At 36.4% G+C, this 25,511-nt stretch overlaps 3 protein-coding genes across 4 annotated transcripts in view; 1 reads left to right on the top strand and 2 right to left on the bottom strand.

The window, feature by feature from the left end:
• Window positions 1–616: 616 nt before the first annotated feature.
• Window positions 617–5,020, bottom strand: LOC124158826 (28S ribosomal protein S23, mitochondrial). The gene is made up of 3 exons (XM_046534173.1): window positions 4,768–5,020; window positions 4,487–4,648; window positions 617–1,122 (listed from the first exon to the last, which is right to left on the bottom strand). Exons 1-3 carry the CDS (start codon window positions 4,809–4,811, stop codon window positions 783–785), a joined length of 546 nt encoding a protein of 181 aa, XP_046390129.1. The 5' UTR covers window positions 4,812–5,020; the 3' UTR covers window positions 617–782.
• Window positions 5,021–5,141: 121 nt separating this feature from the next.
• LOC124158825 (deoxyhypusine hydroxylase) lies at window positions 5,142–13,728 on the top strand. Of its 2 annotated transcripts, none has more exons than XM_046534172.1 (4): window positions 5,142–5,650; window positions 5,731–6,054; window positions 8,417–8,538; window positions 13,464–13,728. In XM_046534172.1, the coding sequence occupies exons 1-4, from the start codon at window positions 5,377–5,379 to the stop codon at window positions 13,644–13,646; spliced, it is 903 nt and encodes a 300-aa protein (XP_046390128.1). In that variant the 5' UTR covers window positions 5,142–5,376; the 3' UTR covers window positions 13,647–13,728. The 2 variants fall into 2 exon arrangements, with proteins under 2 accessions (XP_046390128.1, XP_046390127.1); XM_046534171.1 differs by lacking the exon at window positions 13,464–13,728 and adding an exon at window positions 9,663–9,929.
• Window positions 13,729–15,059: 1,331 nt separating this feature from the next.
• Window positions 15,060–25,511, bottom strand: part of LOC124158824 (E3 ubiquitin-protein ligase HECW2-like) — a 54,029-nt gene continuing 43,577 nt past the window's right edge. Inside the window, exon 17 of the mRNA XM_046534169.1 lies at window positions 15,060–17,103. Within this exon, the coding sequence (XP_046390125.1) occupies window positions 16,992–17,103 (112 nt within the window). The 3' untranslated portion in view covers window positions 15,060–16,991. The remainder of the gene's footprint in view (window positions 17,104–25,511) is intronic.

A 25,511-nucleotide genomic window follows, 5' to 3' on the forward strand; every position in this document is an offset into this window, starting at 1 on the left:
GCAATGCGAGGAATGGTAACAGTAACAGGAAAAAGAAAAATTTCAAAATAGAAAAAGGGCATCGAAAATATTCGTCATCTTCGATGGCAGCCAGCATTCCCTCGATCACATTCCCTAACTATGGGCCTCACATCTCCTTGGGCTACACTGCCTCTGAAATGACATTTGGCACAGAATGTTCCTCCATCAAAATGGAGGAACAGTTTGGCCTTCACTTGGTGAGCACTCAAACACTCTCATTGCCATATTCAGAGGCAGCTGGAAGACTGTGACAATATTCCAGCAGTTAACACTTCCCAGTGCCAAGGCGCAGCATGGCTAACCTTTGCACTAGGTTGCACGACTTTTCTTCCCCTACAAGTAATACTGTCATAAAATATTGAGATACTCACTAAAGCAAAGGAATACAATTACCTGCAGCATGGAATATCAATTGCCTCCAATTCCAGCCGGGAGACATTGGTCATCATTCCTTTCCTTAATTTCAAAGCAAGCAGTGAAGGCCTCAGTCAACCAACATATGGATGATTCATTTTCCATACTAATCATCCTTCCAGGCTGCGTTACCCAAGTTGAATAAAATTATTGAAGTTATTACAAATTATTTCTACTCATATAACTGAATAAATATTTATTCCCAACTCCTAAGGAGCCCTAGCTTGCTTGCCAAAATACAACTTCCTCATTCTACTCAACATCCCCATGACAAATTGAAAAGTCTCATAATTGTAGAGCACTTTTTTGCAAGTCAACATGATGATTAAATACTCATAGGATGTCTATCACTCTTTAAATAGGTCTTTGACATTGATTCCACCTCCTTCCGGTAATGCTCGTCCTCCTCCATCAACTTGCCTTTCTTGAGCTCGCCTGAAGCTTGAAACGACCGTCTCCTTATACACTCCATCCTTAGAATCTCCAGCACTTTCGTCCATTCCTTTAATTTCAGAGGCACTTTTTAGTCCAAGCATCTCAGCAGCTTTATCAAATATTTCTGTCTCTTCAAGAGTGCCTTGATCCTTCAGGGAGCCATGTATTTCAATGAAATGCTGGCATTTGGTAACAGCTGCATGATCTGCTAAGTTCTCTCGAACATATTCCCCATGTTTCTTATAGAATTTACTGTAAAGGAAATGGGAAACATTACAATTAATTACATGAGTCACTGGGCACAAGATTAAACTACTAAGAACAATCACGTGCAGTAATGATATTGATAGAAATATGAGATTTAACAAAAGCAAGACCAACAACAGCCATCCAAACCCATCATTTGAGGTGGAAAAAGCTACATATGTAGTTCACAGTTTTCAAAGTTATTTTTTATCAATTTTCCAGCTCTGTACGCCATATAAATGATCTACCGACAGCATAAAATCTTAATAACTGAATCACTGGCTACTGCAATGCCTGGCAGACCTCAGCCATGGATGCCCCAAGATCATGCAGGGTCAGGCCCTGCACTCAGTCTGACCTTATTCAAGTGAGTGAGGTCAAAAATGATGCAGGGGTCACCAAACAATTTATACAATTTGGTCAATTTTCCCATGTTTTTAGGTACCAATTCCTGTTTCTTCTCCTATGCCACCAACTTCTTGAGAGTCATATAGCCTTCAGCCAAGGATGGGGAAAATTTCATTAAAAAATGCATGGCATTCACCCAAAACTTAATTTATATTAATTAAATGGCCTGCAAAACCTTCATACATAGTTACTAAATCAATTGTCGTCATCAGCTAATCAAGGCTTATTCCCTAGAATATCGGCTCTTTCGCAATACGATGAAATAGAATTGCAATATTCTTACATTATTTCCAAGGTAGACATGGTTTTTGAAAAAGCAAATCAACTACAATTGTAATTTATGAAAATATCAATTATGCACAGAGTTAGACTTATCCAGGAGGTCTGGGTTCAAATCCCTTCCGTAGTAGAGATTTTTCTCAGAATGCCTGATCCGTTTGATATCCATACCATATATATTTCATACCATTGATAGCAGATAAAAGTATAACAATCAGCAAAAAAATCCTAAAATTCTTGGCCAGTAGAAGTCTACTATAACGATTACAGCCTATAGTGAGGTTAGCACTGTAGCGAGTGATTTTAACTGTGTTGGTCATGAGGAAAAGCATTGGGAATCTGTCTATAACAAGAGCCCATATTTGCACTAGCACCATAACGGGAGTATTTTCCTGCAGAAGTCATCCAAAAAGTGTAACTGTCATGATAAACCTAAGCTAAACTTCAACCACGGAGGGCCTTTGTGCTCATTTCTGATGCATTCCAAGGAGAGACAACTTTGAACCAAAAAATGGACCCATGCCATCTCCTCTACATTTTATTGATATTATCGTCCATGTTAAGCCCTGGTTTCCTAGACCTGCCTCATGATGTGTGATGGTTTGATCGTATGCCAGTTGTCTTTATGGGAGCTTTGCGTTCCTGGTTTCCAAGCATTGCGGTGCATGCGGCAGTGATCCGTGATTATGGATTCCCATCCCCTAAGCAGATAATTAAAGAAAAGATTGAGGGATTGCTTGAGATAGCTTGGGAACCAGGAGGATGAGCCCATTTGTAATCTCTACATAGAATAACGAATACAACATTACTGAGAAATTAATTTTTGGGGATGACGTAAAAGAAATATTTTTGGGGTTTAAGAGGTAACCCTAGTAGAAAAAAGTGTGTTCATTCAGTGTTCTTTTTATGTTCATTTAATGTTCAAATTGTGTTCCTTCTATGTTCACCGAATGTTCACTTTATGTTCTTTTTATGTGTTTTGTGACAGAAAGAACATAAAAAGAACACAAAATGAACACTCGTCTGTGAACATAAAAAGAACATAATTTGAACACAAAATGAACACTTTTTTGAACATCAAAAGAACACAAAATGAACATAAAAAGAACATTTTGTTGAACAGCAAAGAAAAAGCTTTCACGGAAGTCCCATCATTTCCATGAACACTTTCACATCTTTGCAAGTCAGATGTCAGCGTTTGGATAAGTTTCAAATCATTTTATTTCCAGCTTTTTTTATTAGAAACGAACTTAATAGTAGAAGCCAAATGCTCAGGCCTTATCCCTGTTTAGTATGCAATAAAGTACATATTGAGAGTGTTTTCAGGTGTTCCTTGATTGCATTCTCGGATCGTTCAATGTCCATTTTTTGATGATATGCCTTCATTTTGGGATAATTTTCCCGGAAATTCATTATTTTAAATTTCTAGAAATATTATGGAAAACTGCTAAAAAATACAGTTTTGTAGATTTCAAGATGGCGAAATTCAAACTCATTTTTGGTAGACAAAGTCTCCAAAATCATCTGTATTACTTACTTGTTTTATGTAAAGCTACTTGTCATGACACATGAACTGCAGTTATCCACAATCACCTCCAAGGAATGAGAATTTTTATACTGGTTTATTTTAAAGAACAACAAAGAAAAATGTTCATTTTGTGTTCAACATAGTGAACATAAAATGAACATATAAAAAAATGTTCAATTTGTGTTCACCATGGTGAACATAAAATGAACACAAAGTGAACATAAAATGAACACATAAAAAATGTTCATATTGTGTTCACCATGGTGAACATAAAATGAACTCAAAGGGAACACAAAATGAACATAAAGAAAAATGTTCATTTTGTGTTCAACATAGTGAACATAAAATGAACATATAAAAAAATGTTCAATTTGTGTTCACCATGGTGAACATAAAATGAACACAAAGTGAACATAAAATGAACGCATAAAAAAATGTTCATATTGTGTTCACCATGGTGAACATAAAATGAACTCAAAGGGAACACAAAATGAACATAAAGAAAAATGTTCATTTTGTGTTCACTGAGATGAGCATAAAAAGAACATAAATTGAACATCAAAAGAACACACCAAGAAATTGGTGAACATAAAAGAACACCAAAAGAACATCAAAAGAACACTTGAACACTGAATGAACATATAAAGAACACCAAAAGAACACAATTTTTTCTACTAGGGAACTGCTCCATTCGCCTTCCTCCAAAAGATTAACACCTAGAGTTATGCACTGGTCAATGGATTTTGGTTACACCTTTATATTTAAAGCGGATTTAAGCAGAGGCCAAATCACTGCGTCACCGATCATTCACAGAAAGCTCAGTGGCGGATACAGATGGGGGGCGCAGGGGGCCCGCCCTCCCCCCCTTGCGGGTCCGCCTGTATTGCCGAACATTGCAAAACCACAATTGTAACTTTTTATATCATAAGATGGCAGTCTTTTAAATGTTTATAATCACTTTAAATAAAATTTTCATATAATTTGCCTGTGACTTGATCATCTTTTATTACGATAAAAGTAAAGACGACTCAAGATATGTTGCGCCCCCCCCCCCCCTTGAGTTTTTTCTGTATCCGCCACTGAGAAAGCTTGAGTATGAATCGTGAGGAAAAGGCTGGTAGGTCAGCGACACATTTATCCGATGGTTAAACTCACGCTCTCACAACATCTTCAGGGTAGAATATTTTCCTAACAGTAACATCCTTCGCCGGTCGATCAAATTTAGGCTCATCCAGAGGCGGAAATCGTTTGTAGAATTCAAACCACAAGGGAGTATCTTCTTCTTTCAGGGCACCGGCACGTATTAATCCATTTACTCTGAAAAGAATGCATTTACCACCAGGCAATAAGCAAAACGAATACAAATATGTGACGTGAAAACATGATGATTATAGTATGATGACATATGTGGTCCATGAAGAAGAAAACCATCTTACCTAGAAAATATAGTTCCAACTTTTTCCAACCGACTCCACGCCATTTAGTCTAAAAATGTATTAAATTATAGGGTATCCCGGCACAATATGTAATATATTATACTGCGCGCAGGCTCTTGACACCACTTAAAACAGCCCAACATAAAGTGCATTATCGTTGCTCAGTGCTTTGGGCCTTGGACTGCCAGTGCTGTAAACACGTCAGTTTATAAAAGTTTACCGCAACAATAATACTGGATATCAATTCAACTTTATCTTGCAGATACGTCTTATAATGCTGTAGAAAATAGAGGCTATTAGCATGCCTCCTTTAATACTGAGTATTTTAGACGTAATTTTAATTTAATATAGTATTAAAGAATGGCTGTGAATGGTACCAGTGGTACCGCTGTCATAATTAGTCAAGTTGGCTGAAGCAGCTGAAAGTGGCAGACACATGTAAAGTTGGACGATTGGCATCAGTTGGCAAAGCAGTATCAGTGACACGCCTAAGTGATACCATTATATAAGTAACGTTAATTGTTCTGAAATTGTAAGAATACATAAGCTCGACTGGTCAGCCACGGTTGTGGTGCGCGATACAGGTTTAATTTCTTTTTGAGGTAAAATATGGTGCCTGAAGACCAAATAAGATCAATAGGAGCAGTTCTAAATAATCCTACTAGGCCTCTGAAGGAGAGGTTCCGGGCTCTGTTCACATTGAAGAACTTGGGTGGCTCAGCTGCTGTTCAGTGCATTGAAAAGTGTTTCTCTGATGAATCTGCGTTACTGAAACATGAATTGGCTTACTGCTTGGGACAAATGCGAAGTGAGGAAGCAATTCCAATTCTTGTGTCTGTGCTTAAAGATAAGCGACAGGAAGCCATGGTTAGGCATGAAGCGGGTGAGTTCATATGGACTTATCGCTTTAATCTGGTAAGGTTTGCTTGTAAACAATTTTTAATTAAACGATTCCCGTCATAGGAGAAGCCCTGGGTGCAATCGGATCTCTGGCGGTGATTCCTGTCCTGGAAGAATTTGTTAATGACGAATGTGAGGAAGTTGCTGAAACATGTCAGCTTGCAATTGATCGGATAAAGTGGCAACAGTCTCGCGATAGTTACTGTGATAAATTATCAGCCAACCCCTTTGACTCTGTCGATCCAGCTCCACCGGCTTCAGAAGAAGACATTTCGTTCCTTGAGTCTGTTCTTTTGGATGAAAAGAAAACTTTGTTTGATCGCTATAGAGCGATGTTTGCGTTAAGAAATCTCAGGACATCTGACAGCGCACTCTCCATTGCTAAAGGTATAGTGCATTTCTCCTCTCAATTTTCTTCGTTATTGTAGTATATTTATTGAAAATTTTAACCGCTTTCAAAATTCCGAGGCAATTGGTGCTCTTTATCTCCTTACAAGACAAACCGACAATGACAAATGACTATATCAATGAAAATGACAATGTTGTTAATGATAAAAAATTAGTTGTCTTTTTACCTCACTTCTTGCCCACTGCATGATATCTATATATTCTAGAAAGATTAGTAGAGATTTTAGAATATTTACCTAAGAATAATATATATCCATATCCCCAAATGAAGTTCAGAATATGAACATCGTTGACTTAACAACATCATCATGCCAAATAAAATGTAGACCATTAATATCACGAATAAAAACAATTAAGGCTATAGAAGACCAAAATCAGTACATATCACTTAGATATTCTACTTTTAGAAGGTGTGAAATACCTTTATAACCCAAAAAGTTTTTTATTCCTCAATGAGTCAAGCTTTTTCATGATTAATCTTCATGTTGTATTCCCTGGACTCTTTACTTACTATATTATTAACCTTTCGCTGGCTGTTTAATCAATGCCTGGACATTCAAAACCCTCACTAATATACGAGTCCCCTACTTCTACTCCCTCATCAATTTTGTTGTTCCCCTTACAGACCCATGCATTCCCTACACAATACTTCATCTATCGTGAGATTATCCCTTGAGTAGCACTCAGTGTCATGTGTTCACCTTTTTTATTATTTTCCTAAAAATATTGATCTGTTTATCCTATCTTCTAAAGGCCTGTTCACACGATACATTAACACGTACAAGTTAATGTCTGTTTGCGTGACTGATTTTTGTGGATCAGAACAGAGAATGTTGGAATGCATGAGCAAATTAGAACAGGTTCTATTTTCTGTTCATGCATTCACACAAGTTGAGTAGGTACACGGCCTTGTACAGGTTAATATACCGTGTAAACAGGCCTTTAGACTCCTTCATCGAGCTTACAAACGTCCCATTTACCACTAAACTACCGAACATATCGCATTGGTAATGAGATGTCCCTCGTGATTTCCACCTTCCTATTATGCAATTATAATTATTAATATTTTTACTACCCGTTTTTGTTGTGTATTGTTTTTAATCGTCTTTATTTGTTATTAGTGATTTTGTCACTATTAAATTGCAGTAATGCTATTATGGTCCTTTTTTGGTAAAAAATAATGCCTTTCGTTCAACATGACTTGCCATTGTGTTTGGTGCCTCTCCTAAATGGACCCCTCTCTTTGAGGCTATTGAATTAAAGTTAAAGAGGCTATTGGACTAAAATCAACTATACAACTACTATTACTGATAACCCGCGACTTATTATCTATTCATTTTTTCCATGTGGATGAGCTTGTGTGGCTAAAGCAAGTGGATATGAGGGATAGTAAAGTTTCTTGACACATGACTTTCCCTTTGCCAGTCAGCAATCAGCAGGTGTGACCTCAGTCAGGCACTCTCAGACCTCGTCTAGTTAACATTGTGAATCTGCTCATGGAGCAGTGTTGCCAAACCTCTTGCGTTTTCCTTACACCTTTCACCGATGGTGCCTCATTCAGCGTGGTAGCTGACAATGTCATGGGCGTCTGTGAAAGGATTATCCTTAATACCTACCAATTGGTAGGTATATTGTCTCGGTGCTGCGTGGTGTGTGGCAATTTTAAGTTTGCTCCTCCTCTCTCGCTCGATACTACCTAGATCCCATTTGCAAAGCCTTCTGAGAGTGTCCGGGCTCTCACAAATGCTCACCCAGAAATATAAAGTGAATAGATTATTGTCACTTTTGTTTAAACACATTTCTCTAGAGATTATTTGATATGATTTTGTGGATATAGCTGATGTTCATTTTGTTATCATTGGATTACAAGTTTTTCTGTACCCCTTCATATTATTTTCCACTTTATAGTAATCCAAATAATAAGCCTGTGGGATTTTGTAATGGATACCACTAATAAAGTTGTATCCTTGGGTGCTGATTAGGTGAAATTGATACTAGAGGAATTGATACAGTCAGATTGATCTCGCTGGTCCCAGCATTAGCAGTTTCCAACAATTTCACTAATGGTTATATGTAACAGTGAGCTATGATATTTTTTGGTGTTGAAACTGGTTTCATTCCAACTATGGCAGAAAATGATTTCATTTTAAAATTTGAAGACGAAACAGAACTCCTACAAAACATGGTTCGGTATCATTTTTGTGATCCATGATCATCAATCCTATTTTGCTCCACCTAATTTCGTTGTTGCAGTGTATTTGCCCTAAGTACTTTCATCAAATGCAGTCTGCCTTGTATCTTGCAAGGAAATTTATTTTTAATAATTAATTGTTTATTCCAGGCTTGAAGGCCAAAAGTGCCTTATTCAGGCATGAGGTGGCTTTTGTTTTAGGACAACTTCAAGATCCTCTCACTATTGATTACCTCAAGGAAAACCTTGCTGATCTTTCTGAAAATGAGATGGTGAGTAACTTACTCAGGAAGTGGTCCATGCAAAACATGCTTTAGGGATCATATTAGGTTGCATTAAGTTAATACTGCAGTAAAACTCTTTCAAAATGAAAAGTGGAGGGTCTTGCCTATTTTTTCAATGTGAATGGGAATTGTTGTGCGTCTAAATTATAGGCTATTTCTGTCTTGTAGGTCATAGGGTTGGCTTACTTTCATTCCATCCATTTGTAAGTGTTCTGTAGCATCCTATGATATTTTTTCTGAAGATGCTTACCCTGAAATCACAAGTTGACGTGTATGTTATAAATGTTATAGAAAACCCTCAATAACTCCACTTTTAAAAATAACCAATAATGGGTTGTTGTTCATGTTTGGGGAACGAAAGAGAGAGAACATGGAAGTTTATATAATATATATATACTTTTTGTACTTAAAAAGATAAAGAGGAAGAATAAAGAAGTAAACAAAACTGTAAGTAGTGATAAGATACTTAATTCTATTGCTACAATACGATAAAGTGCATAATGGGTTTTGTCCACTCACGTCTTTGTTTGTGAAATATTATCGACAGGAGGAGACCTGGCAGTATGCAAACAAACACTGCAATTATTGTAGCACCGTCTCAGAAACCTGACATTAAACATGGATGAATTGTATTAACAAAACTTAATAGATTGTATTTCTTGATACAGACAAGTTATCACCCTACTTCTATCTATCTCCTTCTACTCTTGATTTATGTATCGTAACGAATTGAGTGGCTTGCTTATTTGGAGCGTATGCTGTGTAATGCAGTCTGTGAGATGGTTTTGTTTTAATTTATTTGCCGGTAATGTTTACAGTTTACTTCATTTCAGCATAACTTATTACATATTTGAGCAGGTATTGATTTGATTTATTTTAGGTCAGTTAAAAAATTTTAATGCATTTTTATTAGTTTTTTCAGGAAAATAAGAACAATAACTTCTGTGAAAGGTTCAAATGAACAGAGAACGATCTATCTTTGAAAGAATAACTTTTTAATTAATACAATGTAACCTCATGCATAAATCACCAATTTTTATTCATCGCAGGCCAATACTTCAATATCCCCGTTAACAGTAGCATTTTAGGAAATGTATACTTCTATGTCCTAGGAAATGATGGAAATGGTTATTTTTCACCTGTACAAAAGAATAAAAGGCTCAAACAAGAATATTGTGGCAAGAAAACTACATGTACTATCATCACTCTTCAGTAATGATCAAGTTCTTCAGAAACGAGATTTCCAGCCTCACTCATTACAAATAGTTTGGGAACTCGAAAGTACAAAATTAATTGTACAAATAGTATCACAGTCAGCACAAAAGATAAATTACCCCAATTTTACCCTTATTTTACACACGTAAAATTATGGTAGAAGTTGGCAAACTTGTGTGTAAACAGGTAAACTATCTATAAATTTAACTGGTAAAATTTGTACTTTTTCCGGGTAAAACCTCCCGATACGACATCAGAGCCATCTGTGGAGCTTGAAAATAAACACGACGCCCCCCCTCTGTCTGGACTAATGTGAACTGACAGTACATTGACTTGATGCATTAAAGGAATTATTACCTGATAATGAATGAAATCGACATCGATATTGAAGAATAACTGTTTATTGAATGATGAAAAGTTACTAAACATACAAATAAGACTTCTGTATGAGAAAATAACCACTTGGTGGAAGGGAAATAATTAGAAAAATAAAGCCTACATTCATGAGGACATGTGTACTCATTGAAAGAGAAATGACTGAAATAAATAAATGGTATGTTTTAAGAGGAATTGCCAATTTGATTTCTTTTAACATACATACAAACAATCTTAGACTTGGGACTAATTCTCTTCTGTTGAGCTCTCGGTGACAACACCTTCCACACCAAATGCCTTTGGGCATAATTACAAGGAAACAAATTTAATCAAATGAGAATCCAATAAACTAATATGATACTCCAGTTTTTTTTTCACATGAATTTTTCAATGAAATCACTGTAAGTAAAGAGTGCTCTACTTGGGCAGATGTAGAGGGAAGTAAATTACAGCTACAAAGGTTATTAAAAAGTATTGCCTCACCATGGCATTACAGCAAAAAGTGCAGCAACAACGATGCTACTCTCAGGTTAAATTTTCCACTGAATTAAATTTTTACAATTTTCAACATTATATCAGGTAACTTAGTTTAGTTTATTTCATGCTCCAGTAAGAAGAGTTAGAAATTATAATTGCCATGCACGTTACTTCGGCACTTGCAGTCGCGTTCATGTTCCTCCTTCATTATTTATTTGTCCACTCGTGTCTAACGTTGCAGTCCACTATTAGCAAATCGCAATTGAGGATCCAATGTAGCCAACCATCAAGATGTGTTTGATCTTTCAACTTTCAAGTAATTATTTTAGCAAAAATAATTATCCGATGAAAATTAGTATTCTTCTATATGTTTTTCAGAAAATAATCAGGTAATTTTTAAGTACTTCATTTCTGTTAATGACCTCAGCCTTTCATCGATAGCGTGTATATTATATTGAAACTTTTCTAAATTAATTGGTAAATAATTTGAAAAGTATAACTACAGATTTTCCTGTACATATATTGAACTTTATTTTTATATTTCACGGCTGGTAATCCTGCATGCGAGTAATCAATGGGTATAGCAGAAATTACTCTGTCCCACAACTCAGGAGCGAATCCCAAGTACTTCTCACAACTAATTTTCATTATGCCTTGCATTCAAAGTTAAAGTGAATAATTTTGGGATTATTTTGGCATGCCTTGCGATAGCGAAGTGGGTGTTCCATTAGTTCGTTGCCCAGTTATTCAAAATATGTATGCCTTCCCCAAAATTCCCTTCTTGAAAATACTAGGTGCATCCCATCTAGTGTGACTGTTGTTGAAATAGCAAACTCATTTTGGTATGTGGATACAAAAATGTGTATACTTGTTCCTTGCCATTTTATGGTAACTCATCGCTTTATTATTTCCATCAGGTCCATCAGCATTGACAAGATGAAGTTTTTCAATGCAAATTCATTAATCGTTAATAAAAAATATGATTGAAATCAGTTCAGAATAACTAAAAATTGATGATCACATCCAAAGAAAATAAGTTTGCTGGTATTTGAATCTCGAAGTCTCAGCATATGTATTGGCACAAGTCTCAGATAGACTGTAACTCACCCTCACATACTTAGGTACTTGTGATGGCTTGTTCATGATCAATCTGTTCTTAATGAATTGAATGATCAAGTGAGTTGATAGACTCATGATTTGCTGAGCAAATACAAGTTGATCATTCAACAGTTAGGTACTTCCATTTTCATCAACTTCAGTTTACCCAGAAAGTGATGTTCTAACCCCTGAAATCTTTCCATTCATGATTCATTGAGAATCAAAAGACTGAAGTGATTGAATCATCCAAGTGCATTGTTTCATTAAGATTGAATCTGTGCAAAAAATGACGCTGCCCATCCCTGCTAACTATACATTCTTTCTCAATTATTTGCACACCATAAGACATGAGTCTCAAAGATAGAAAAATTAATGGATGTGCATCGGCATAGTTAACTGGACAGCTAAATTGTAGAAAGAAAATCGTGGATGATCTAAGAGAGTTTTAATATTGGAGGCTAAGGTATGGCTTATTTTTTATTTTTCTAAGATTTTTTGATGATGTACAACTCTAAAATATTCAATGAAAAATATGTATTGAGTGCAATGAAAAATATAATAAAAGTGTATGTATAATATAAATAATAATGTATAATAAAAGAATTAAAATTCTAAAACGTTAGGTTAATTTTTTGTTATTTAGAGGTTATTCAAGAGCCCTCAAAGCGATGACAATTTTTCAAGTACAGGACAGTATTTTTAGGAATGAAGCAAAAGGTTAGTGATCTTTTGAAGCAGGGTAATTAAGGGTGCAGGACTATTCACCTAATGGTGACTGTGCTCCACGAACACCTGGCATGGCATTTAGGGTAGAGTGTATAGACCTCAAAACCTCGTGAGAGTACAACATCCCATGCAAGTGTGGTGTCTATACATATTGGCCAAACTGGCCGCATGATTGAAAAACGGTTGATGGAGCATGAAAGATGCATACACCTGTTTTATCCACTGAAGTCGGCAGTAGCAGATCATTGCTTGAACCTCGGTCATAGGATAGACTAAAAAAATATGAAGGTTCTGTGCCGTTGGGATGGGTTCTTAACTCCTTGTTTTACCCTCTAAAAATATACTCTTGTCTATTTAAAAATAATATATTGTTAATTAAATTAAAAAAGAAGAACTTTGTGCTTTCACATTAATATTTATTCACTTATTGTATACAATATTGTGTACAATAAGTGAATAAATATTAATGTGAAAGCACAAAGTTCTTCTTTTTTAATTTAATTATGAATCGCTTTCACCAAGTTACGCCTCAAACAATCAAATACATTGTTATTTCATTTAATGCTCTTGCATGAGTTATATTATACAATTGACCAGCTTCTTTTACATATATTGATTCTACTCCTAAGAGTATGAAATTAAATGTCAGAGGAAAATTAAGAAATAACACACATCCTAGTAAAGCCCTAACTAGCATCAATTAAATTCCAAAAATGCTGGTAATTGGATCAGTAGTAGATCATGAGCTTCTCCAAGAAACGCTATTTGCATTTCTGTATTTTTTTTAACTTGAATTCTTTCATTTTTGCAGCTGTTATGCACTAATATGTGCCCACTCAAACTAAACTTGGGAAATAAATTTATCATTTGTTTATCATAAGTGATTTTATATATTTTTTTAAGTTTTTATCATATGTGATTGGTATACATTGATATAAATATGTAATATCTTAGGACAGTATACTTACTGTTTGATGTTCTTTCAATTCTATTCTCTCAAGATAAATATTCATTATTTTCAGGTGAGGCATGAGTGTGCTGAAGCCCTTGGCTCAATAGCCACGAACAGTTGCGTGGAGGCCCTGCAGCAGTACCTCAGTGATGGCAAAAGAGTAGTGAGGGAGAGTTGTGAAGTGGCTCTAGATATATGTGACTATGCTAACAGCCCTGAATTTCAGTATGCTGATACTTTGTCTTTCGTGTAAGATATTTTTTCCCTATCTTGAAGTCATCTATGCACATTTATTAAATTGCCACATTGATAAATAAATCACAAATGGCAGTTAATGAAGTTGTGTTTTAAGTTATTTAAGTTGTGCATTCCAAATCAGTGCTAGTCCACTCCGCAAACTTTCTGTGTACAATGTTAAAGCTGCCAAAGCCATAACTTCATAGATAAAAAATATAGCAACAATTGGTTGCCTCAAAAATTGGCATAAAGACATCGTCCTTCCAAGTGGATTTGTGTACAGTTTTGGAATGCATAGCTTGAATTTTCCTGTAAATTTCTTATTGATGACATGGAGGATGCATATAACATGGAATGTAATTCTATGCTTAGAATTCTAGAAGAAATGAGAGTGCTCTGCAATGATCTTAGAATTTTGGACTTTGTTTGCATAAAAACCATATTGTAATAAAATGTGGACTCTACTGTGAAGAAGCAAGAATGCGAAAAGGAGCGAGACAAGGGTGTGCACTGTCTTGCGCTGTTTTTTTGTTTACATCAATTGAGCCATCAATGAAATCAAGAAGGCTTTGGGTGTAAAAATCCACGGAGATAGAATTAGTATTCTGTAATTTGCTGATGACATGGCGGTCATAGCCGAAGCAGATAATGTTATGAAGAAGGTTTGGTAAATATGGAAATGACAATGGCCAGATATGGGCTGAAAATAAGTCAAATTAAGACTAAGATATTAATAAGCAGCAAAAGAGAGGGGGCTGGGACAAACATTAAACTAGGAAAACAAAAGCTTGAAGAGGTGAAAGAGTTGCCTAGGAAGCCGAATCACTAACAATGGACGAAGCAAGAATGAAATAGGTAGACAGTAGAATAGGGCATGCCAAGAGGGATTTCTACAAAAATAAGAATCTTAATACAGCTGAAAATAGAAGTACAGAAGTAAGGAAACAGTTCATCAGATGTTACATATGGAGCATGTTCTCTAGGGAAGCAAGGCTTGGACACTGACAGCAGCAGAGAAGTCAAGAGTGGAAGCATTCGATATGTCATGCTACCAAAGAATGATGAAGACAAAATAATTTAACCGAGTAAGTTATGAGGAAGTACTAAGAAGTTTGGGAGCAAAGAAAGTCTTCTAAAAACCTTAAGGAGAAGACAGGACAGCTTAGTTTCAGTTTGAGCTAAAGGTTTTCATTAAGTAATCAAATTAAGAGGATTTGCCAAGTTTGGTCGAAATAAGTTACCTCAAAGGTCAATTTTTTTCAATTTCCTGGTCTTCGGGAGAAACATATGGTTCCCGAAAAGGATTGTGTGTACATGGTTTCTTCTTGTGAAATACATGTGTACAAGTTAATACATACACTGGTCATCATCCATTGTGGGAGAGGGTTGGGAAAACGAGGTAGGACCATCCTTAAACAATGGACTCACACACAACTGATGAGGGATTTTATTATAAAGTCAATATTTCAATAGCTATAAATAAAAATATAATGCATTACTGAAATTAATTCTTTGGTGATCTTAAATTAAAACCATACTTCCTGAAAGGTGAAAAAATAAATTAAGACAAGTAAAACCATTTTACATATCACAAGCAAATAGTGCACTAACACACACATCAAAACATATTTCCTGAAATGTGACTAGATTGCTACACAATGTAGCCTTAACAAATAAACTACCAAACTGCAAGTGCTCTGAAGGAATCAGAAAACCTGTAATAACTCAATAAAATCACCTTTACACTTGAGTCAAAGAGAGGTTTCCAAAAGAGGTGTTTCACTGGACTGCCTTTAGACTCTGTTAGGAGACCACATTATAGACTCCACGTGAGGATAAATGTAGATGCCTTAAATGACTGTAGTGGCTCCACTCTTCCACTAATAGAGTGAGAAACATATTAGGGAGTCCTTGCTGTGGATCTGCCTCTGTGCATGCCTCCAACGACTGTTGCAACAGTCCTGTATTGTGTTGCATTGGGCAAAAATATTTTGTAGTTTTTAACTCATTCTCAATTCTTGGCTGAATACCTGGTAACAAAAAGTACTACATTCTGAATATTAAGATTACAAATATAACTGATATATTTGCATTTTGAGTTCAGATCTGCACTTTCATTAATCCTAGGAGTTTGGAGGACCATAGTTACAGAGACAAAAATAATTGTGCAAATTATACCTACAAGCTGGTGTGTCCATCAATAACAAGAAGTTAAATAATAATAAGTTAAGGCCAATGGCCTTGAGTGAACATGTACACTCTTGAGCGCAGTTATGCTCAAAATTGAGTCCTGACTTGTTCAAAAGCCATAAAAATCTATCACCAACCTTTACAAAATACTGTATATGCAATGATATTATATTTTTACATGTATTATCCTGAAGATAGCAAAAGTGCTCCATAAACGTTAAGAATCAATTAGGAATAATAGCTCTTCCAAAAATGGACACTGTATGCATTTACAGATAACATGATTGCCTTGAAGTGGCACACAACAAAACATTTAATCAAAACAATACTTCAAAAAACCTTGCAAAAATACATAACTTTTGCATAGATCAAAAGACTGAATCTTGCAAGCCTCTTGTGCACTAGACACGTCAAAAATTGTGACTGGCACAAAAGGAATTTGGTGAATGATGGAGATGTGTGCAAGTTATCTCCTAAGACTGACAATAAAGGCAATGCATTTCATGCTATCACTAGCGTGTGCTGCACTTTGAGACACTTCTCCCAACTTGTATGTGCACGCAAGGATTTCACACGAGCGAGCGTGTCCATACGTCATGTGAATCACTCAAATACGTGCACACAACTTTTCAAAAAGACACAATGGGAAATTTAACTACAATGCAGCCGTTTTGGGAGAGCATAACTTTTTCCCTATCGAAAAAATCACTTGAAATGAGTTATACTGTTGGTTTCCACGGCATTTGGAGTCATAGTCCATCTTCCAGGAATCCTGATGTATAGGTTGACTCCTAGTGATCATGTCCTTGAGACTTAATCACATTACATTTTGACTTGAGCTGTTGTGTGATGTTTTCTCAGCCCATACTTTCATAGGTCGGCGATCTGAGGGCTTGTTTGCACATACAGGATAGGTGGCACCAACCCTCTCACTTAAAGTTAATGGGATTATTCATAATTTTAACAGATTCCCAAATCACAGTACAGAAAAGTCAAACTCCGTAGTGGGTTACCTAAAGATGAACTTTGACAATCAAAATAATTCAGTACACAAGTTTTTTTTTCATAATGACAATGATTCACTCACGCAAATTCACTTCCCTGTTGTACACTTAAAATTATAAATGTAGTCCTGAGGCTGAGTGAGCATTGGACGTCCAAAGTGATGCCTTCACTCAATTCCAAATGTACTCGTCTCTTCCACTGCCAACAGCAGTTTCTCATAGAGTATGTCGGAGGTAGGGTATGGAGGGAGATCAAGACGGTTGAAGCAAGTGTGAGCACTGAAAAACAAACATGTACTTCATAAGTATAGCCACCAGTGGGAAAGCTAATGGATAAAGAGGGTTCTCATAGCTCCTTAAAAAATAATCATTATGCTTAATGACAATACATATATGTAAAATAAGAACAGTACACATGTACATACTCATATACAAAAACATGCTAATAATTACTCTTTCAATCAGTTCACCATTAGTGATTCTCATTTATATAATCCATATATAAATGTGCATCTTTTAATCTAAGTAATTTCCTGACAGCCCTACTCTCCTGCACCAAGAATTTCACTTAAAGTTGAATTTGGTGATAAATCCATACAAAGGATTCTCAGAGACAAAAATCATTGCTGAATATGCTAAGAGGCATTGCATAACATCAAGGTGCCTCTTAAAGGAAAGGCCAGAGCAGAGCTGTTACACTGCAGTACCCTCCACTCCTATTCTACTCCCTGCTTATTAGGCCTACCATACACGTTCAGTTTGGCCTCAAGGTCTGGACTGTACAGTCCCGGACTGAAGGCAGAACTAACAGTGAGTGGCGATACCTTGAGGTGGATTGTCAGCGGGACGGCGGATGGATAGGAAAACAATGAGGTCCGGCCTCAAGGCCAAGCGACCCTGGATTCCCGTCCAGGCGACGATCCACCTCAAGGAATCGCCACACACTGTCAGTTCTGCCTTCAGTCTGGGACTGTACAGTCCAGGCCTTGAGGCCAAACTGAACGTGTATGGTGGGCCTTGCGTTTAATAGCTATGGGAAACATTACCTGTAAACGCAAAATACTCCACTTCTGCCACCAACATTTGTCATAGAGATTCCTGTTTTGGGTGCAAGTGCAGACTCAGTGGTACAAAGTTTTCATAATTATAGAAGTTTCTAACAGGAGGTATTTTACATGCACTGACTGCCCATTGGAAGGGTCTTGGACTGGGGCTATAACTTTGAAGTGGGGAGATTTTCATAAACTTTTGCTACATGGGGATTTCCTGTACAGAGGTTTTACTGCACATTTAACGATAAATGTGAAAAATTAAAATAAAATGTTTAAAAACTTCTTTGGGCTTACCAGATGTTATTCTACCCATATACCCAGATGCATTTCTGAATTTAGTACATTTAACAAAGTAACATAATACACCCACGTCTCGTTTAGCGCAAGGGATGCGTTCCTTGGGGTCTTTGCGCTATACGAATTTGCGTTATACGAGAGCGTTTTAACATTGAGAAGATAGGGATGCGTTCCTGGTAGCATAGGTCTTTGGTATTGAATTTCCTCTAAAACATCTATATTCCCATAAAAAGCCTTTGAAAACATTATTTCTATAAATATTTATAGTTTAAAACATCTTTAAAGATAATATTCACGCGTTCAAAGACTTTTATTCACGTTAAAAAAAATTCTTACGTGCTTTCGAAATTCCATCCTGTCGTGCGGGTGGGCTAACATCTGCTATCTCAGGGGATCGTAATGCGTTGCCGGCAGTTGACGATTTTTAAAACTAGTCTAAAAACAACTGTTGTGTCACCCAGGCCCTTTTGTAGCTCATCGAAATGACAGGAAAATGCTACTTTAAATGCCATTTCATAGCTAGCGGAGTTTATGAATGATAAATCATTTTAATTTGAAGTCCTCCGAGTCATTAGCAGCTACGTGAAACAGTCTTTAAATGCCTTGAAACCAGACCCAGGTTTTCCTTCCCTGAAAATGAATGAACGAGAATGCATTCTTTTCCAAAAGAATATCGTCTCGTCAACACTAGATCTAGTTGAGGGGGAAAGGAGCCACTTTCAATAACAGCTTGGAGTTCATCAGAAAATGTTGTGGTGGCTGCGCTATCAACACTTGCAGATTCACCTGATATCGCCGCACTGAAAATACCTGCTTGCCGTTTAAATTCTGGAACCAACCGCTTTCACTAAATGTCTCGGAGCGATTACCACTCTCGTCTTTTTGTACTGATTCACCATGAACTTTCCGTATGTGTAGACCGCTTGGTTGAAGTTGGTGCGGCTGAGATCACTGATATTTTAGCTTCGTCTTTATTCAAAATAAGGCATCGTGAGTTTAAACTTCCACGCAATATCGCTTTGACGCTCTCCATTTTCAAAGCAATTGACCTCTCTCAAGTCCTCTTCTAGGTTTATGGTTTTTCTTGATAAATTCTTGATTTTTCTACACGCATTCCTATTTTTTGCCATGTTCTCTTGGTTTTTACTCTGTATGGCTCTATCTAAATCACCTTCTTCTGCTGAACTGTATTCCTGAGACGCAGAAGGCCTATGACTGCAGGGAGGGAACGAAGCCATTGTGTTTGAGACTCTATAGCGGACCCTTTTATGCGTTGATGCTATTCATGCGCAACTCGGCCACCGCTCCATTTCTCCCCCGTGAATACCGATGACCTTGAAGGCTTTAGCGTAGACCCTCTACCTGGAAGTCAATCGCCCGGTAACCTACGACGGCAAAAATACGTCTCAAACCGTATTGCTGAAAAAAAACTCATTTCCACTAGCCCCACGCTTAATTAACGATCTAAATTATTTATTATCATTCTGTTAAGGAGACGTGATAAATCTTCGGTAGGCCGGCTATCTGGACCCAATGAGGAGTAATACTTTTGGCAATTGCACAGCAATGAATTGCGATTAATATTTAAACAAAAAAGAAGATTTGAGGCAAGAAATAATATTAATATGCATAAATTGATAGAAATTACGTGTGTACTTAGCGCAAGTTCACGTTTTATCGCGAGAGCGTTTAAAATTTTTGATTAAGGCTACACTGCGTTGCAATGTTTCCCCGAGGAACGAATTTGCGCTATACGAGACATGGGTGTACATATAAAACCAAATAACTTCATTCATTGTCATTTTTACTAAGATGAGCACTTTGACAACACCATTTCAGACTAACTCTGGGAGCTATAATATCTAAGGATCCAAAATGTCATATTTGTCCTTCTGGTTGTTAAAACATTATCATGATTATTATATAGATTGAAAAAAGTTTGAATATCACTGCAAGTGCAGTCACACATCATTGTGACTAAGGTAGCATGAAGCTGTCTTACTTGTGGCCATAATTTAAGTCCTATAATGAATAATGAAAGATGATTTGCAATTTTCCACAAAAATAAATTTAATCCGACCCGAGTTTCGATGTTACTACATCATTTTCAAGGTACAAATGGTGGTAAGTGCAGTTAATTTATGCATATTTAAATTAAACATTATCTAAATATTATGCATATTAAAATTAACTGCACTTACCACCATTTGTACCTTGAAAATGATGTAGTAACATCAAAACATCATCATTCTGACCCGTGGGAGTGAAAATATACATATTTTACAACAATTATGTGCCAAAAGAGGTCCACATCACTCTGCCTCGCTTATTTTTAACAAATTGCCTACGAGTATAAAACATATTTCAAATATTAATGTTTTTAAGACAGAATTAAAAAATTTTTTACAGCCTAAGGGTTATTATAATGTAAATGAATTCTTGTCTGATAGTTCATGACAACATGTATGTTTTGATGTTCTATGTCACATGTTCTATGTCTGTTCTATGTCTCCCTGACAATGTTCTATGTCACCTGTTTGACCCATGGAACAATAAAGATATTATATTATATTATAAAACTTGGGTCAGATTAAATTTATTTTTGTGGAAAATTGCAAATCATCTTTCATTATGAATTAATTCCACTCCATCTTGCTTGATTCCTCGAATTTTATATTTAAATCCTATACATACCAAATATGAAACTATAAGCAACAAATCGATTAATTATAGACTAAATAATTGTCAGGAGACTTGAGGAATGCTGGATGGTTTCAATCATGGATAAATAAGCTAAAAAGGAAACAGTCCTCACAAACTGTGCACCAGCACAACTACTCAAGTTTAAACATGATGTGGGCAAACTCGATTGCAATAACATGCAATGAATCATTACTCTTCAATCAGTTCACAGTCATCAGCGATTTTTTTCACAACTATATTGAATCCTTTGCACCACAAGGCTGGAGCTAGTATTTCAGAAAAGATCTCAGGTATGATTTTGGGGTCTCAAAATGTGCAAATCAGAGAGAAGAATATTTTTGAAAGAGCACCAGGTTTTGCAACAACTGATGGCCATGCTTGATGTAACCAAAGGGCATTCATTTTTAATACTGAAAATTTGACCTGGATAAAACATTTCCTGAGGTTTGCATGGTATTTATTTCACTACGAGAAATTTGAAATGGGTCAAAAAATGTAACTGTTTTGTCACATCTTGATTCCTTCCAGCCGAAACACTGCCTAAAAAGCACCCGCCATTCTTGCTGACAGGAGCAGCAAGAGTCGTGCCTATTCTACAACTGATAATCAATGACGTCAACATTTCTCCAAATCAGAAAGCTGTCTGATGATGTTATGCAATTCATAATTTCCTTATGGTAATCCCATTTAAGCAAGATGGTTGTCCCCATCACATAAAATTTTTAAGACAGTACTTGAAAACAACCTGGACTCAATATATGCACTGATAGGCATTTATTTATGTATTGCTGCATAGTATGTAATATCAGGTGAAACTGATGCCAAAGAAACAAATGCTGCTTCATAGACTTGCATGGCCAATATACATGCAGTGGCTATGGAATAAAAACTCAATTCCATTGTGTACAAGACACATGGGGAGTAAAATCTCTGTAAAAAAACTGTACGACCAGTAACAAATCATGAAATGCAAATACATAAACTTCTTAACCTTTTGTCAGGCGCAATATTGGAATTGCTGAGTTCAGGCGCAATGTGCCTGACAGGCACAAAAGTGAAAAAACATTATTAATTTTTATCTTGGCTCTGTGGTACACCTTTAAAGTTTAAAGCAAAATTATTAATGTAGTTGAACACTTATATGAAGTCTTCCGTGCTATGCATAGACCCCTATACATGCCGTCATACAGCCCCGCACCGATCAGCAAGGTACAATTTAACATGATCTTTAGGCTAGTATTATTATACGTAATATATTTTACCATGTGTTATATGAGATCAGTTTCATTTATTTTGCTATCTTATTCATCTAATGACGCTTTTATTTTGCTTTATTGCGCCATTACTTCGCTTAATTATACTGAATAATCACCCACTGATTTGTCGGCATTAATGCGAAAAATGAAAGGCTGCATAGGTTGTTTCAAAACAAAAAGCTACTCAAAGCGCCATGGGTCTATGCCACCCAGTGGCACAGAGAAATAAAAACAAAGTCACAATCTGCCAGTCAAATCCATTGTGCCAGATGGAGGGTCAATGTAGCATACATGGACTCTGCAATGATCATGTAAACAAATACTGATGCTATCACAAAAACCATCATATCCCAACACCATGGGGTTCAGTCACATAAAAGGGCTCACACCCTTTAAAAAAATTCTTATCTTTAGTGAATAAAGTTGAATTCTTACACTAATCCATTTAATTAAATTAGTCTCAATAAGACATAGATGTACGCATGCTTTTGAGTCTAGGAAGTCTTCAACTCAGAGGATTCTATTTAATCTATTAGAAAAATTTAATACCATATTGATAGATATTGATATTACAATTTTAGGATAGATCTAAATCTTTACTCTACAGACAGATATTAGATTACTGTGGAGAAATAGCCCAGGAGGCCATGCAACTATACTTTACTCCTAAGCTAGAAGTAAATATGAAATGAACACCAATAGGTAGTGATTATTATGCCCACAGCATTCACCACGTTTACCCATCAATCTTATATAGATTTGACAACTGTCATACTGACAGTAAATGGCAGTGGGCTGGGAATAATGAATAATCAGCCTCAGCTATGATGAGGCCCAAGAGTTTTGCGGATTTGCCATCCACTTCTTTTGTTTGCAAGTGAAATATAAAATCTAATAGTGGAGTTTGTACCTCACTGATGCTTTCTAATGTGGATGTCATTAAATCCTTCATCTAGGATTGCACGTGTGTAACAGCACAACAACAACTCTCTCTTCTTGGCTACTCTCGCAGCCTCCTCCTCTTCCTTTCTTGAAGTGATAATCATCCCTTCTTACCCAAACAAATCCCACCCTCACTCTTTTCGTTCCATCACCATGAACTACGAGTCTTCCTTACAATTGTTTTCTTGTGTGCTCTAAACTCTGGTATGAGTAGATGGATTCCCTTGACATTTAATTATGTAATGCAAAAAAGAATTATTAAAATTATTACATTTCATCATTCAAGATCTCACTTAAAACCTATTTTCCTCTAAAAATTCTTACATTTCCCAGCCTATTTTTAACACACCTGGTTATAAATGTCAAAAAGAATTACACCCACCTCTAGAAACTTTTGATGGCTGTTAGGATTCAATGCTAGCATTCAGTCGTTTTAATTTCTGCTTTTATGCTATTGTACATGGGTGCAATCTACCATGACACTGATTAGATCATTAGAGAGCCAGACTGGAACTGACATCAATACCGGTGCTTCAAGGAATGGACAGTGCATACAGTTTTACTTTGATTCATTGACTGATATTACACCATATCTCGCCGAATACAACTGAACTCTTCAGTCCAGTTATATTAGTACTAGTCCTTCAACCTGTACTCACTTCCTTATGACAACATGGATCACACAGATCGGTAGGTAAACGTAGTGATAAATGTAATTATAACATCCTTGTCCCTCAGCCCACTTACCAAGAAATACATAATTTACACAGAAACAAATTAAACTAAATATGATTACAAAGAATAAAAATGAGGAAAACAAAGCAACTGCCAAAGAGTATGCTACCACATTTGAAATGTTTCAAATAGTTTTATCTACACACCATGAGCTATAAACGGCAGCGTGAGAAGCACCACAAGGCACAAACACCATTTCAATGACGCCAAGAGTAAAGATAAAACACATTATTAGCACAGTGTCCATAATTAATTGAAATCACATAGACAAAGAGACGAAAACCCTTGAGATATGAACACCAAATATACAAAATAACCACCACACACTCAATAATTACATTAAATTACCTGGGTGCCTGAATATTTATATACATTTAGGATAACAGCACTGAAACTGGTAACATCTAAAAAGTCGACATTCACGATAACCATTTTATTATTTCAAATAATCATCAGCCATTACATTGCACAGCATCGCACTATGGAATTCACCTCACACACTTATCACCACATATAACAGCAACACCCATTAAACAAATATTTTCAATGAGCTGAAAGATATTATCTGTCGTTCCATTCCATATGTAGTACATATATTGCTATGTAGTGCACATATTGCTAAGGGGGCATGATGATGGGCATCTGAAGGAAATGTACTCCTCATGAGGACCAGGTGATTAACAATTAAAATCTCCACTAGGGCAAGAGTCAGAATGCATGAAATACATTGCAAGGGTTTAGTAAATATTCAAGTGGTCAATTTTTGCAATGTTATTGAGGACTAGACTAAGCCAGTGGCGGATACAGATTGAGAGTGCGGGGGGCACGTGCCCCCCCACCCCCTCGTGCGGGTCCACCTGTACTGCCAAACATTGCAAAACCACAATTGTAATTTTTTTATATCATAAGATGGCATTTGATACCTCCACTGCATAAACGCTCAACAATCGCCCACCGAATAGAATCCGCTCATCTAGTACTATAAGGGCTATCTAGATTTGATTCAATGGGCGATTGTTGAGCGTTTATGCAGTGGAGGTATCGCATTGTCTTCTACATGTGTACAATCACTTTAAATAATATTTTCTTATACTCTGCCTGCGACTTGATTGTTTTTCATAATGATAAAAGTCAAGACAACTCGAGATATATTTTGCGCCCCCCCTTGAGTTTTTTTCTGCATCCACTACTGAATTAAGCAAACACATGTGTGAGAAGCATGTCAAAGAAAAAGTTCCCTTTAAGCAATCAGGAGATCATTTCCACATATTGACAGACTGCATTTTCCAAAGCATTAGGGACAGGCAAATTTTCCAGAGAAGGAAAAGATACATTCAAACATAAAAGAACTTTCATGAATTTTTCTATTTCAAGTTGTTCACCCAGCTCTTTGAGGGTGCATGAACTAATGACCAGGGTTTACGTCAGCTTTCCCTTTTCAATTTCCCTGAATTCTGGTCTGATTTTTTAAAATTTACCTGACTTTACATGAACTGCAAAACAGTAGAGTTCATCGATTTCATGAGAAAATACAAAAATGCATAGAGTAGGGCATCACTAATGAAACTTTCTGTAGACTGCTAAAAAGTATCATAAGTGAGGAAGTTCTATTACTGAGGTTTTATGGTAAGGGAGCGAGAAACCGCTTTCCATTAGGTCTGCTTGGTTTCCAGTTTAAAATTACTCATTTGGAGGCAGGAAA

Source organism: Ischnura elegans, chromosome 5, assembly GCF_921293095.1.
Source record: "Ischnura elegans chromosome 5, ioIscEleg1.1, whole genome shotgun sequence".
Taxonomy (NCBI): domain Eukaryota; kingdom Metazoa; phylum Arthropoda; class Insecta; order Odonata; family Coenagrionidae; genus Ischnura; species Ischnura elegans.

Bases quoted from the DNA above. Each gene is read 5' to 3' on its own strand.
- LOC124158826 (XM_046534173.1), bottom strand. From the start codon at position 4,811: ATGGCGTGGAGTCGGTTGGAAAAAGTTGGAACTATATTTTCTAG. The intron at 4,649-4,767 runs GTAAGATGGTTT...CATTCTTTTCAG, and splicing joins GTTGGAACTATATTTTCTAG to AGTAAATGGATTAATACGTG. The intron at 1,123-4,486 runs GTGAGTTTAACC...TTTCCTTTACAG, and splicing joins CCTGAAGATGTTGTGAGAGC to TAAATTCTATAAGAAACATG.
- LOC124158825 (XM_046534171.1), top strand. From the start codon at position 5,377: ATGGTGCCTGAAGACCAAATAAGATCAATAGGAGCAGTTCTAAATAAT. The intron at 6,055-8,416 runs GTATAGTGCATT...TGTTTATTCCAG, and splicing joins CGCACTCTCCATTGCTAAAG to GCTTGAAGGCCAAAAGTGCC. The intron at 8,539-9,662 runs GTGAGTAACTTA...TCTATGTCCTAG, and splicing joins ATCTTTCTGAAAATGAGATG to GAAATGATGGAAATGGTTAT.